The 15,860-nt window shown below is 41.0% G+C and overlaps 1 protein-coding gene across 1 annotated transcript; it reads right to left on the bottom strand.

The window, feature by feature from the left end:
* Positions 1–159: 159 nt before the first annotated feature.
* Positions 160–15,249, bottom strand: LOC135487654 (epithelial cell-transforming sequence 2 oncogene-like). Its single transcript, XM_064771684.1, has 20 exons — positions 14,852–15,249; positions 14,219–14,254; positions 13,380–13,619; positions 12,949–13,186; positions 12,462–12,718; positions 11,924–12,072; positions 11,402–11,534; positions 11,113–11,228; positions 10,602–10,786; positions 10,220–10,309; positions 9,589–9,774; positions 9,052–9,251; positions 8,762–8,935; positions 5,531–5,695; positions 5,105–5,319; positions 4,422–4,643; positions 3,994–4,150; positions 3,532–3,686; positions 2,431–2,603; positions 160–1,919 (listed from the first exon to the last, which is right to left on the bottom strand). Exons 1-20 carry the CDS (start codon positions 15,071–15,073, stop codon positions 1,798–1,800), a joined length of 3,435 nt encoding a protein of 1,144 aa, XP_064627754.1. The 5' UTR covers positions 15,074–15,249; the 3' UTR covers positions 160–1,797.
* Positions 15,250–15,860: the final 611 nt, after the last annotated feature.

Genomic DNA, 15,860 nt, shown 5'->3' with positions numbered 1-15,860 from the left:
ATGAAGTCACATGACATGATGTCATCAGGAGTCATTGTCATTGGTTCCAGTATTGGGGAGGCACACTTTTTCAAACCTCTCTATAAGGGCAGAAAGGTGTTTCTCTGAAAATGTCTGTCACACACAACATGAGATAAAGTAAATGATTATTAACTTATTTCTTTATTAAACTATCATCACTGTGTTCTTACATAAAGCAAAAACTAAAGTTTGATCAAAACAGTTCCAATTTCTATTCATTGCACTCTGAATGTTTGTGCACGACAGTAACAGCATGAAATAGATTTACCAGCCCTTCACTCAGCAAAGTTAATGTGGGCAGTGCCTATAACAATATTCTAAAATGACCCCCCCTCCCAATCTCGGGGAATTCATCTAATTTCTCCCCCTTTCTCATTTTGAAACAACTTACTTAGCCAAAACAATTTACCTCAAAATAATCATACAATTCTATACCTAAACGTTGTTTTCTACTTTACTATGCTTCTATAACTAATCCTCTCTTTTTCATTGCAATTTCCTACAAAGTCATAGATCAGCCATAGTTACAGTTTACAAGAAGGTTTGTTGAGACCAGTATTTCATTAATCACTGTACACTTTTTCATGAATCACTGAATCACTTCGATTATTGATCAAAATAAAGTGTCAATCAGGTTATAGAAAGATAAGGTTCTGATACAATAAATATTATTTACTATCCACAAGTTGCTAGGTAAACTCTATACTCTACAAAAATAAACTATAGTCAGCATAAAACTGGATTTGTGCACCAATTAGATTTGGCATTTTCACCACAATAAATATCACATTCTACTGCATTATCTGCCAAAAATACTATACCCACTCAACATTTTTTAATACATAGCAGCGTGGATTCTCTCTATGTTGCCTGTCTTTCTTATTTCTCTAACTTCACAAAAGCTAAACAATCTAACTACAAATGCTAATTGTAGATATACCCTCACAGAATTGATTAACATTGGTTTTGGGGAAAGATTAGATGTGCAAAAGCACTGCCGTTTCTAATTCGTGGATATCAACAAGGTCATCAAAATTTCATAAAATGTAACAAAAATCAAACAGGTATTAGAATAGATTTAAACATATAAATTGGTGTAAAATGGATGGGTGTCTACACTGCGGTACTGAAAGGTTTTCTATGTAAAACATCAACTTTCTTACATATAAGTCAATAACACCAAGACAATTTGAGCAATTACAGGAAAATTTACAAAATAGACACGCACAGAAGCATACAATGCCTTCCATCTTCAGTAAAGCAGGTTGCACACCTAGCAATACAATCAGTTGCCAATGTGATCTTGCCTCAAACAGTAAATACACAAAGTGTGTGCCATGATAATAAACTCTAGATGCCTGTTTGGCTCCTGCAAAACCAGCCAGGATAACAGCTCTTCACCCCTCTCTTCCTCCTAATCCGAAAAGTTTTCTCAAACTTTTCAATATTTTAAATTGTGCATGATCCATAACAAGGCATTTCAAATGCTCCGATTCACAATTTAGTATTCTCTGATTACAACACAGTGGAACCTCCCTTAGCGGACACCTCTCTATTAAGGACAACCTCTTTATTAAGGACACTAGGTTTGGTCCCAAGTTGGTTGTTTCCATTCAATTTTACCTCTCTAACCAGGACACCTCTCTAGTAAGGACAGCACAGAGGTTCTTCTGTATTTGAATGATTTTAAACAGTGTACAATGATGTGAGATATTCAAACATCTCAGACCATGGTAGAGTTTGAGATTTTCTCAAACCTCAGTCAACCTAATCAAGTTACATAGCTGCCCTTATCGCACTCTCCAATATTGTCATCCAGTTGTATTTGGCATCCACGTTATCAGCGGAACATATCCAGCTCTTCTTCGATGTAGTCATCTTGAATGCATTCCTCACATCTGAAAAGACAACGTAATTTCTCATATGATTGCCAGACGCCAGTTCAAAATCCCATAATGGACAGAGTAAAGCTGTTGATAAAGTTAGTAACCTGATTCTTATGAGCATGGACTGAGGTAAGCTCCATAAAGTTAGTAACCTGATTCTTATGAGCATGAACTGAGTAAAGCTGAGTACAGCTCAATAAAGTTAGTGACCTGGTCTTCATCAGCCCCTGCCTGATATCTAGCCCCACCACGAATGGTCAAGATGTGACAAATGAAATTACACTCCAAACTAAAATTTATATTTTGAAATCATTTTGAAGTGATGAAAATCTGTTAATGAGCTTTTTCCAGATTTGCATCTGATGGTATTTGAGCAAAAACCCCAAAGGATCTATATTGGCCGTGGGCTTCCACTCAATTGTCTGAAGTACAATGGAACCTCAATCACGGACATCTCTCTATCAAGGACACCCTCTCTTTTAAGGACACTAGTTTTAGGCTTCCTGGTTGTTGCATAACTTACACTTCGAATCTGCGATATCTTCCACTTTGATAGTTTTCAGTGCGAGACTCATGTCCATTTTATATGTATGCTCCATGCACTGTTCATACGGGAAGTGTTTCGTTGTCCGTCGCGTGATCAGCAGGGCATCGTTGAACAGATACAGGCCCAACATCTCGATGTGTTGGTAGATCCTGTAAGAGAGACAAAACATAGGATCTTGGATTGACATCAGGTATTCTTAAAGACACAGTGCACACTTACAGAACTTTTAGTTCATTTTCTGTTGAGAGATGACTCTGGATATAATTTTGGATATCAAAAAACGGTTTGATAATTATTTGTATCATAGTGCAGATACCATCATTCATGGTAGAACAATTAGACTGAAAACATGCAAAAATCAAGCAAAAACTGCATTTGCCAGGCTTGTTACCTATCATAACGTCATTTATGCATGTGATAAGCTTTTTTTATATGAAGGGAAAAACATGCACAAAATATAAGTGACAAGAAAATTCACAATTTAAAATCACAATATTGTAGAATATGGATTCACTTGCTTACCAAATAGAAGACTAATTTAAGTAAAGGAAAACAATGGAATTAACACCACTGGTTTAGTTAAAAGACAAAAATTGAGTTGACACCACAGGCACCAGCAAAGATATCTTGCAGAGTAAGTTTTCGTGTGAACAGAAGTTTAGTAAGCTACACTTGAAGCTCAGCAGATAGTATCTCACTCGACACACAAAACATATGGGGCAGCGGTAGCCCAGTGGAAGAGAGTCGGCCTCATGATCAGGAGGTCGTGGGTTCGACTCCCGGCCGAGTCACTGCTTAGTTCCCCTACTGGTCGAGTTCAAGTGAGCACCTTCTGGTTGCTCCTTGAAACCCCCCGATTGATTTCTGTGGAGACCGGGGTTATAATATGATATCCCAAAGCGCTTTGAGCGAGAACTATAGTGTCACGGAATTGCGCTATGTAAAAGACTCATTATTATTATTTATTATTGTATTATTATATCTGTAGGCAACCGTCTGGAGCTTCTACTACAACACACTCAAGACTCAACCTGCGCAATTTCAATGCAAAAGACGGTGCTTCATGAGTGTACTCACTTGAGCTCAGGAGCGACGTCATCAGACGGAGCTCTCAAAAGCGCCATATCCTCATGACGGATCAGGTACCGGTTAGCTTCCAACAAGCAGGGGCAGCTCAAGATCGACTTCTGCAGACGGACAATTTCCTTCTCGTGTTGGACTCGCATTTTGCTCTGAAACGTAACCAACAGTTTTGCAACAAAAATCACAACAGAGAAACTTTTCCATTTTTAAAATCAAGGCATATTCAAGACCAGGAATGCTCAAGCTTGTCAAGGGATTCTTAAGGCCCTGACTGCTTTAGGCACAATCTTCTGATGTGATTATGAGATGTCAATGGGAATGCAAGTATTTGAAGCCAAAGTCAGAGTCACTAGGATCAGTCCTTCAGCATGGCAATGGCTTTAGCCAAGTCTGCCCTGTTGGCATGGTCTGGTGGGGTGTGTGTCTCTATCAGGCTGAGTACGGTAGTGTACTTACCTCAGCAATGAATTCAGCCAGGTCCTTCAGCATGGCAATGGCTTGGGCCAAGTCGGCCCTGTCAGCATGGTCTGGTGGGGTGTGAGTCTCTAACATGCTGAGTAAGGTAGTGTACTCGAGGATCCGACGTGTTGGGTACAACAGAATCTCCTGAATACTGAAATTAAAACCGACAAGTTCAACTACCTGAGAAATGGGATAGAATTTAAAGCAAATGTGTTAGGTACATGTAACTGTCAAACTTACTCTTGAAACTGTAATCCACATAATGTCAGGCTGTGATCTCAAGAATTAAAATCTACCGAAGCATTATGTGTAAATTTGAAATAAAATAATGAAAATAGTTAGCCAACAGGGTGTAAGAACAATGCAGGAATGAGGGGAATGAAAATGTGACCCCTGCTGGCATGTTGAGAAAGTGCACTCACGTTAACATTTTAGTCCTCGCCGACCTATTGTGCCTCTTCAAGAACGCCCTGAATCCTGGTGACTGTTCCATACAGCGCTCAATGGATGACAGAATGGTCGTGTAGTTGTTGCAATAATTGGTGTAGATCTTTAACCGACCACAGAACTTAAGAAACACGTCACCCAAACATTGTTGTGGGCTCCACTCACTTACACGGGCGCGCAGATCCTTCTCAAGAGAACTGAAATACAATCAGGAGATGAGTGATCTTTTTTAAAAATATATCAATGCAAAGCCTTGCTAATTGACATCATTTGGTACCCCAAAAAGACAGGATATGCACTATGATGATGATCATTGTTAAGCACACACATGCCAAAAAAAGCCACATTTAGAGATATTCTTTATAAAGGCCACTAGACTCAAATCCAAACACCATCAGATGTTTTGAAATCACATGTTCTTGGATGTAGTGCTCTGTGCAAATGGCCAGCCTAGTCAAGTTATATTAGTGAAAAACTAACTGGAGTCTGTGTTTACTAGATGTTATACATGTCATAATTATACCTAAAACTGTGAATTCTATTTTCAGCCCCCCCCCCCCAACGTACCATCAAAATGAATCTTGGCTGAAACCCTGAAAGAGTGTAACCCAACACTAAAGAAGACTACAAACATTATGAAATTGTGATAAGGACTTACATGCAAGAATCCAGGATCTGCATAGGGTTGGAGAAAATAGTTTGAACACTGGCAGCGCTGACGATCGCCCTGTTCGACGAGAGAGCAGCTCTCAGAGGCTGGATGTACACGTCACGTAAGATTTCTAACGTTCTCTTGAACTCGACTTCTGAGGCGTGGATCTCTCTGGCCGTGGCTGCTCGCTTGTCAGGCTGGATGGCAAACTCCTCAGTCGACTGAAAGTAAGACCAACGGTCAGTTTTGTGTCAGTCGATGTAATCAAGATTTCCCCTGATAACTCTCTGATAAGACAATACAACAACGGGAATTTAGGCCTAGGTGAGCAGGCTTTGTTTGAAGACAATACACTGTGTATTGGGCTAGGCCTGAATTCTTTCAACTGCGGTAAGGGGCAAAATAACGCGATACCTTATCTGAATGACTTACGAGTCTAATTGGCACTTTGGCTGTTGTCCCAGATCTTTTGGTGTAGCGCGGTGTCATAGTCATAGTTGGACCAGGATACTGTGAGGAGCCGTTGATGGTGGCTGATCCTGATGACTTGCTCATCTTCATTTCGTTTTGTTTTTCTTTGTATCTCTTAGGTTGGTCCTGGAAAAAAAATTATGAAATTATTGTGTGAACAAACCAACCAACAACTGAATAGCAAACAAACGAATGAACAAGCAAATGAAACAGTGAAAAACACAAACAGATTGACAGACGGAAGAACAAATTAAGTAATGAAACTTCTATGATGCTTTCACTACCGACACAAACAATCTGCAAGTGCTTGAGTCCTCCAAGAGAAATACAGTAGAACCTCCCTTAGCAGACAACTCTCTTAGCAGGACACCCCCTCTATAAGGGATTTGAAAACGAAAAGAAGATACTCAATCCGCCAATATAAATATTTTTTCAGAAACTCTAGTGCGTCGCAAGAATAGAAGATTGAAAAGGTTTGCATTATACAGTACCGTATTTTCCGGATTATCCCCCGCACTGCCCTATGACCCGCACCCCCTTTGACCATTACCTAAAGCCACGCAAGACCCGCACCTGATTATGACCCGCACTGCTCCAAGACCCGCATTCTCCAAAAATAGTAAGCCATTCATTGATGTTGACATCCTAGAAGGGCAGAGACCTGTATTCATCCACGACCGGAAGTGTGGCACAGTCACATAGAGCTTATCAAAATGTCAAGTTGTGGTAAATACATGGCTGGGATGGACCAAAGTGGAATTAATTCTCAATCTGTGGTTGATTCTTAATCTACAGAGTCAGGCCATCACAGAAATATGCTTTTTGATAATATATTTAAGAAAATGTGGTCTCACTGGTCAGTTTAGAACTTGTACTTTGACAGGGCCATATCAATGCGCCAGTGACGTTTTGATGGATATGGTGTACGGAAATCTTTTTTTCTCAGGCAATCGGTATTGGAATTTTTTTAAACTTTATTATGCTATTGGCAAATGGTTCTTCTTGACACGTATAAAATTTTGTGCAGATTGATTGGTCCAATGAGTACTTTTTTCACCAAAACCTATGCACAACAATGTACACGTAATGTACACATGTTTTAATAGAGGACTCTGGCCTAGTAGTCAAAATGGTTGACCAAGTATGAAAAATTTGACACTTGCACACACATTTTATCTTATTTTCTCTATTCTGCACGTCCTTTTCATCCCTTTTTCTTGTAGTTGAACCAATACTTATGGCATTATTGTACATATTAACCCTTTTCAGCCGCAATCATGGATTCAGACCTTAAAACTCAAAATAAACCAGAACAGCGAACTTGATCTGAAGTCGAGTAGTGTAAACTGTATATTATGGACTGGGTATAGTCAACAATGTTAGTATCCTCAGTTAGTATAACATCCGTATTGTCCTTTGTAGCATCCTGTCCCCTCCGGCGAAGTATCCTCAGTGGGCTGACTGTGTTCTCGACCGTCGGTGCAAAGATGATGCCATCCGATCGCTCACGCACAACATTAATTGTTGTAATCCTCATTACTGAAGTGAAACGAGACCAGCTACCATCGGTTTTCTCTGGAGGCATTGTCCTGCTGTAGGGCGAGTGGTAAGAGTGACCAACTTGAAATCCACGGCTTGGCTTTTTGCTTAGTTATAGGCATCTTGAGTTGAAGTTTACTCTGTGGAGTCCACATGTAAAGTGACCCCCAGGGCATACTTAGTTGAAGCTTGAGGATATTGGGATGGTTCATCATTGTGCTTCTCTGTACTGATGAGCTGCTTAGATAAACAAATACCTTAGCCATAACAAAAGTCATATCCTAATGAAAAACAAACATTTGGTAGGCCTACACATGTGTCCTCCGATCTTTCAAGTTGAGAATGTGAGAAAAGGAGGTTTCTCAGGGTCAAAGGGGTTCACTTTGAATTGGCCACACATGCTCTTTACTGGCCATATGAAGTTTAAACTTGATAGGTAGGCAAGTGTGAATCTGAAGTAATCTGGAATTGTGACTTTTTGAAAATTCAGACTCAGTGTTGTAGAGATTCTACAATTTCTATAATCCGTTGTCATGGTAACTGCCCAAACTTAGAAACCTGGCCCTGGGACATCCAGCAATGACCATATGAACTCAAAAACTCTTATTTCTAATAATGTATATATCCTTTATTTCAAACTAACAGTGCTTAGTAGGATTTAATAATTTTTAACAGAAATATTACATGTTGGGTATTTGCCACGCCCACATCACTTCAACATAGAATTTGAGGCCGGACATAGCAAGAAGATGAACTCGAATAAAAATTTTACAATTCAATATAATTCAAAAATTCCTTTTGCACAGTAATGTGGACATCTAGGGGAATCTGAAAACAGCAGAACATTTGACCTGGGGCCAACACTGGCTCTCTACTAGGGCAGAGACCTGTATTCATCCACGACCGGAAGTGTGGCACAGTCACATAGAGCTTATCAAAATGTCAAGTTGTGGTAAATACATGGCTGGGATGGACCAAAGTGGAATTAATTCTCAATCTGTGGTTGATTCTTAATCTACAGAGTCAGGCCATCACAGAAATATGCTTTTTGATAATATATTTAAGAAAATGTGGTCTCACTGGTCAGTTTAGAACTTGTACTTTGACAGGGCCATATCAATGCGCCAGTGACGTTTTGATGGATATGGTGTACGGAAATCTTTTTTTCTCAGGCAATCGGTATTGGAATTTTTTTAAACTTTATTATGCTATTGGCAAATGGTTCTTCTTGACACGTATAAAATTTTGTGCAGATTGATTGGTCCAATGAGTACTTTTTTCACCAAAACCTATGCACAACAATGTACACGTAATGTACACATGTTTTAATAGAGGACTCTGGCCAGAACCGCCATGTTTTTTTTAATTGTTAACCAAAGTGGATCAATTCCAGCATGGCCGTAACTATTTTCCCTAGCGGAGACATCACAAACTATGCGATCATGGCGGAAATATTGGTTGAAAACAATGCGAAAACGATGGACATAAATCCTTATCAAGTAACCAGTTTGGTCCCCTTTTTTTTCTTTGGGGTTGGGGCTTATCCCTCTCAGAATCCACGCAAGACCCGCACCTTTGTATTACCCGCACCCCCACTTTTTGGGCCTGTTTGAGGGCAAAAAGCCGCGGGTCATACGCCGGAAAATACGGTACCTTCTTTTCCTTTTCTCCTCCAATGCTTCCCCCATCAATGTCTTCTTCAATATCTTCCTCTATGTCCTCATCAATCTCCTCATCAATGGTCCCATCTAATCCATCTTCAGCTTCAAACTCCTCAGAGTATTGATCAAAGGATTTTCTTGGATTGCTGCCAATGCCCGAGACCGTCTGGAATGATCAAGACGGAGAGAAATAAGTTATAACTCATTTTAAAAGTGATCAATCTAATTATCAAAAGCTGACTCAACATTTCCATAACTCTATCACTGCCAGATCCACCTTACCTTCTGAGTCCCAGACTGAGTGCTGGACATTTTCTCCATGACGGTCATGCCCGACTTCTCCAACAGAAACTTCCCCAGGAATTCTATGGGTCGTACATTCTTCTGCTTGCCAAGGGTTACCAGACCTTCTACAAGTACAGTTGTCACTTCGTTGATTCCTTGGATGTCGGTCTGGCCCATTGCATCGAATACCATCTGACCTAGAACGAAAAAGCCATGATCATGATTATGAATTAATCAGAACTGGAGGTTTTACTGTACAAAGTTAAGGTCTTTTGCAAATCTACAAATAAACCCATCGTGAATAATCATTACAAATGTGCACTGGGGCTGCTCTTTAAGATAACTGATGTCAGGGAGATTACAGAGACCGGCAATAATAGGAAAATTTGCGAGGGCTGACAGACCATGGTCAAAGATTTGTGGGTGAGTGGGGAAGGGGGGCAAATTGCATCAATGCAAAACTAATACTGATACAAAAGAGTCAGGAAAGCAGAGTTTGAGTTGAAGTTTCTAAACATTGAGAATCAATCATACCTGTAACCTGTGACACCAGATCTCTGTGCTTCTGTTCGAAGTATCCACTCAGGTTTTTCTTGGTGACCGAGATCGCTTCCTGCACAATGTCGGCAGTGTTTGCCCAGACGTTCAGTTTACTCTGAGCAAAGTACAGGCCAGGTGGGCTGCCACCATCGGCATTGTTCAGTAACCACTCGCTGTTGACTGGAAGTATGAGAAAATTGTTATTACATCTAGATGACATAACTTCATCATGTTTATACTTTCTTCCGAGAGTTCATGTTCTTTGGAGCATGTTGTTAAGTAAGGTAAGGTGATACAATTTTAGCCCCATTACAATTATAGTCTCAGTGTGCATTGATGTATTCTACCACCTCTGTTCAACACTGTACAGAATGTAATTGCACTGGGGCTATAAGTGTATCTTATAGGTCTGCATCTTAGCTAAGCTTACACACTGACTACAAATTTCAACAATGCTGGTGTGTGTATACTGACAGAGACATACACTATAGGTCATTTCCATCATGTTGACATGTCTCATTACAGTACTCAGCAATGTTTATTTCTATTACTTGAGCCACAATAAAATACAATGACCACGAGCGGTGTACGCCTTTAAGTCCTGGAGCTAAGAGTGAAGCCTTACTGTGATTATAGTTTCCGATGATTCCAGTGGGAGCATTGAATTGCTGCCCGGTCACAAGCTGAAGCTGTGTCATGAGCTCAGTGCCGTACTCTGAAAACATTAAATGAAATAAAGGTAAAACTTTTCAGAAACAAATTGTATTCTTATAACATGTCTTCAACATTGCAGGTCCTGCTGATGATTAAAACACCCTGAAACAAGCAATTTAAATAGCTGCGGCCTGCAATTTAAATAGCAGCTAACAAAAAATTGCTTGTTTGCAGTTGTCACCTCTGATAGTTTTGAAAAATCAGAAAATAGACTTGACTACTGAAAGGAATCGTTAAGAAATTTCTTTTTCTTTTTTCCTTTTAAAACTTTATTATTAGGAAATAGTACATACCACTAGCACCGAGCGGTACAAATAAATCAATTCTTCCTCCCTGGTTGGCCGGCAGAGTGTGGTTGGCGACAAATTCGAAAAACTCCAGGACGTCTGGGTTGTCGAGATCGTCCAAGTCTGCCGTAAATCCATGGACGAGTCTCATCTCCGAAGGTTCGTCCTGGTGGCAGAATATACCAATAGTCCTGTTGGAGAAAACTCGATTCATTAGAAAATCAGGGCAGTAGGAAGAAGAAAATGACATACAGTTGGGGGTCAAGAGGAGTCCTGAAATCGGAAGTGAAATTAAACGGAAATGACAAATTTGAAATAAAATGAAGGGTCCTTTTATAGAGAGGTCTCTGCTAAAGGAGGTTCCACTTTATATCTGTAACTCCTGTTACATGGGAACTCTGTCTGTTATTATCATAGGCGCTGGCTCTGTATCATCTCGAGACTCTCCTCCTTTAAAATCAAGTTTCATATACATGAAGGTTGATCAAAATACAGCTCCAAAGAGTGGTAGACTTACGATGCATGGCGTCCCTCTAATATGTTGTCAAGCCTGCCCATCAGAGAATCTAGCGTTGTACCTTCATACTCGTAGACAATAGGGATCACACCAAATAGGACAGCATCAACTAATAGCTGGAAAATCGAGATAAAAAGCCATGAACTTCCATTAGAAATATTACCATCACAATTTGACAGAATCGTCCAGTTTATCTTCCTTGTGCGGGACTATGGTGGCAAAAGGGATAGCCGCTGGTGGCCGATTTAGGATCAATAAGACACAAGAGTGACAGGTTTCAGTAACTTACATCAGCTGCTGGGACACGAGACGAGATGAACACGATCCTTGGGTTGACGTGGTTAGGATAGTTCATCGCCATAGAGCGTTTGTCCTTGCTGCTCCATGGAATTGGGTAGTCCCCACCTCCTGTTAAATTTGTCCTGAAAGGCAAATAATAGAATCAGAATCCTTTTCTGAGGAAGCGAACTTTCGATAAATCCCTTCAGATGGCCAAGGGCAGAAGTCATGTCATCTGTTGTTAATTTCAGACGACAGTCACGCGATGTGGGACATTTTACCACAATCGTTTCACAGAGCCAGCACATGATGTCACGATGATGGTATGGATCTCGCAAGACAGGATTGGTTTTGCCACCATTGTATCACCTCATGTGTTGTTTTTCTGGTATACAGATCAATCTCCTAATGAATCCTGAAAAGAATAGACAAGAGACTGCACCCTCTAGTGGATTCGTGGGAAACAACACCACTGGGAATCAGGCTTAGAATTTAACGATTTCATATCGAGAGATATAAAAGTGAGAGTGACCTTTTAGGCATGATCCTCTTCGGAGGTGGTTCCCACGACGTCCCAACAATCTGCTGTAACCTCATCTCCTCCAGGTTCTGAAGCTCTACACTCTTGGACAGTGTCATCTTCCTCAGCTGGTCCATGGTCAGATCATGGTCTTCATCGCCCTAGAAATTAAGTTATAAATGAGATGTCAGAGTGGCGCAATGGTAAAATCAGTGCCCGTCACCTCTGAGGTCTTGTGTTCGACCCTGGTCCCTCCCAGTCTACTCAAGTCAAGACGAATAGGCGACTCTTCTTAGGTTTCCCCTTCAGTGTCTCCGGTTTCCTCCTACTTTACATTTCAAATCCCAAATCACAAGAAGAAGGAGAGCGTAATACTAATGAGAGCCTGGGTTTTAGGAACTTCTTCGATTCATCAGAAAATGTACATTCTACCATGGTTTGTAACCAATTTCAGTTCATCTCTGAAGAGCCCTCTACCAAGGAACACTTTAACTATACATTAGTGACCACTGACAATAGTACAACTCCGCTACTCCTCAACTTAACTTACTGTGAGTATCCTATGCCCTGATCTTCTCTTGGACGATTGCAGTCCGAATTCAGTATGTTCCCCTAGGGACGTCGGAAGAGACCTCGAAAGCAGATTTGGCTCGACTTGGCCAAACTTGTTATGGAATGTCAACTGCGATTTGTCTAACCTGACGTCGTTAGGGTTGCGACCATCTAGGAGTGACTTAGCTGCCATTTCAAGATCTTTTGGTTTCTTGTCTGGATCCATCCAGGGAGGACGAGAAGAAATGACCAAATCTGGAAGAGTTTTTGGGAATAACAGGTTCAGACATTCCATTGAACTGTAGGAAATATACAATCGGGCAATCAACATGATGATGCAGTGCAGTGAGAAAAAATCTGGTTTAAACTTAAGGCAATATTCATCCAACAGCAGAAGAACTAAATGATTGGACCTACGCATTTCTATAGAAATCTTTTGAGTTCTGAAAAAATCGACCTATGCTACTTAAAGTCTGAGTACATACCGCTAGCCTCCTTTGGTAACTTGTTCGATCTGAGCAAGACATTCTTCTTCTTCCCCTTCTTGATTTCCGTGCCATCCCCTAGGCGTCCATAAAGCGCAGCCTCTGTGTCTGGCCCTTGGACATCCAGTGTCATCAGGCACGCCACGTAGTGTTTCTTCCAAGCACCGTACTCATTAGATGCAGGAGAATAAGGCAAGTACCAGCCGAGCTTCATACACTTTGGTGCCCAGATTTCATCCTAGGTAAACGTAGAAAGAAAAGTACATGATATTAACAACTTTAAAAGTACAACATATTTTTCTTGGGACAGGACTAAACAGGGAGTCCTAACCAACCCTTGACTTTCAAATTCAAAAGGAATCCTGGTGGAAACCCTGACTGCCTGTTATTAAGGTGGGGCTTAGACTTCATGGGGTACGATGATGATTTACCTGCTCAGCCAAGAACTTCCATCTCCAACATACTTCTGATGCTCTGCATGCACTTCTTGGGTCAAGGAATGAGAAGATATACAGTGTGAGGAAGCGAGGGAGAACTGTGGTGAAGTCTAGATGTCTCATCGGCACGCGCTCCTGGAACCAGTTCTGAAGGAAGTAGAACTGTGAGCGTTTGCAATGCCGGAGGATCACGTCAAGGAAACGTTTCCGCTGGGCATCCGTCCAAACATCAAACTGAAACAAGAGGAAGGATAAAGTCATATATATCGTTCATAAATGAAATTTGCATCTAATTATGTAGGCACCCTGTAATCAAATCAATTCTGGCCAAAGATGGGGGTAACTTCATTATAACCACAACAGGCCTCTCAATTACATGATTCCTACACCGTATAACGGTGTAGGCCATACAGGATGTCCCCAAATTAGGTCTTTTTGGGTTTTTTTGTTTTTTTGTCTTTTTAATAATATGACCCCCTGAAGCGTTTTTTGACCCCTAACATAACCAAATCTCATCCAAATGGCCTAATTTTATAGTTTTACCCTAAAATTATGATTTTTCAGGTGTATGTGGTGATATCAGTCACTAACTTTGATTTATGACGTCGCTGTTCAGGCAAATTGGCGCGATGAAATGTCCCCAAATTAAGCTAAAAAGCAAAAAAACATGTCCCCAAAATAGGCTAAAAAAATACAGGGTGTAGAGGTCTCCACGTATTTGAAAGGCCTGCACAATACGCAACCAACTTTAATGAAGAAAAACTAAAGTGATCAACTGCATGTGTCCAACTTCGACTAGAACCTCGACATCATTGGTCATACACGCTACTCACCCAATGTGAAACAAGCTCCGACCTCTCAGTGAAAATCTGAAATCAAAAGTGTTAAGTTTAATCATTGTCTCACTATATCAGCAAGTGAGGACACTTTTTGCTCTAAAAAATCAAAGATTAGCTAGCAGCGTCTATGTAACATCTTTTGATATCTTGGTGCCTTGCTGCACATTATTGCTCATGCCTCTCACCTCTGTTGGGCAGCAAATGTTTCAACTTGCCGCAGCCAACACTGCCCAGAGGGGTATTAATTGCTCAAAACAAAGACGTCATGTGTTAGTTATTATGCACTGATTGCAGGTACCTAGGCAGACAATACATCGCCATATTTGCATTGAAAATAACACCAAAAATCCATGATAGGACATGCAATGTTAAAAAAACTGACCAACTGATTCTTGGTGCCTTGCTGCACATTATTGCTCATGCCTCTCACCTCTGTTGGGCAGCAAATGTTTCAACTTGCCGCAGCCAACACTGCCCAGAGGGGTATTAATTGCTCAAAACAAAGACGTCATGTGTTAGTTATTATGCACTGATTGCAGGTACCTAGGCAGACAATACATCGCCATATTTGCATTGAAAATAACACCAAAAATCCATGATAGGACATGCAATGTTAAAAAAACTGACCAACTGATTCGATGGCTTGTGCACCATCGGAGTCCAAGTGCTGTTGTAGGTCCGAAACATCTTCGTTGTGAACTGTGTCGTTGGTACTGCTGCTTCCTTCCTTCTTTCATAATTCCCAAGCACCTTGGCGTCATTGTCTGTGAGGCTCAGTCGCTTCTTCTTGGTGGTGGTTTTTGAGGCAGGGCCAGCAGCACTGCCAGGCCTACTTCGTGTGGCACTCATTACTTATTTTTCTCACTCAAAACAGGATTAGATCTCATAAAACTCAGGTTAATTTGCATCAGTAAACAATGCCCTTCAAGCAACACTGAGAATATGGATGCTTTGGGTTGTTTACCGGCCGCAAAAGCAACTTTCCTTGGGCAATTTCTGAAGTTTTCAGAATTTGACAGCCATATTGTTTATGTCGGTAATGCGCATGGTCAGAACAGGTGCCCGGAAGTTCCTGCTTAGCGACGAAAATTGGCGGGAATATCAAATTTGGATAACCTGCGGAGAGTCGATAACCAGCTGGCCGAGTCAAATGTCATGGCAATGTAACACCTTCTGGACAAAGTTGCATAGATAAAGCTAGTGTATGCAACTTACTTAGTACTCCTTGTGCTTCAATCATCATTTTCGTACTCCTGGGCAGACTGTTCTTTGTCACAGCCTTCAATCAAGGGAGTTTCCCGTCCTCGTAGCACTTCGAGAAAATGACATGCATAATGGGACAGCCAGGGCGCCGAGCCAGTCTGTTCTCAGGGATCAAGTATTTGTCACAGCCTACTGTCATGTCCGAATATTGGTCACATCCATCTGGGGACAGTCCTTCCTGAGACATCAGAGATAGGGACAACCTGCCCTCCCCAAAACATCATACTCGGGACAACCTTATTACTGGTGTAATTTATACCTTGTTCTTCCAGAGCAAAGGGAGTTTTTCTGCCCTCTCTGGGCCAAACTTAAGTCTTGTTTCGCTTCTTAGGGAGAGGTGCCCGGAAATCTTGCGCCATCCTTCATATTTGCC

The sequence above is a fragment of the Lineus longissimus genome, chromosome 5, assembly GCF_910592395.1.
Source record: "Lineus longissimus chromosome 5, tnLinLong1.2, whole genome shotgun sequence".
Lineage (NCBI taxonomy): Eukaryota > Metazoa > Nemertea > Pilidiophora > Heteronemertea > Lineidae > Lineus > Lineus longissimus.
Note: the sequence above shows the minus strand (reverse complement) of the source record. Positions and strands in the feature narration are given on the sequence as shown.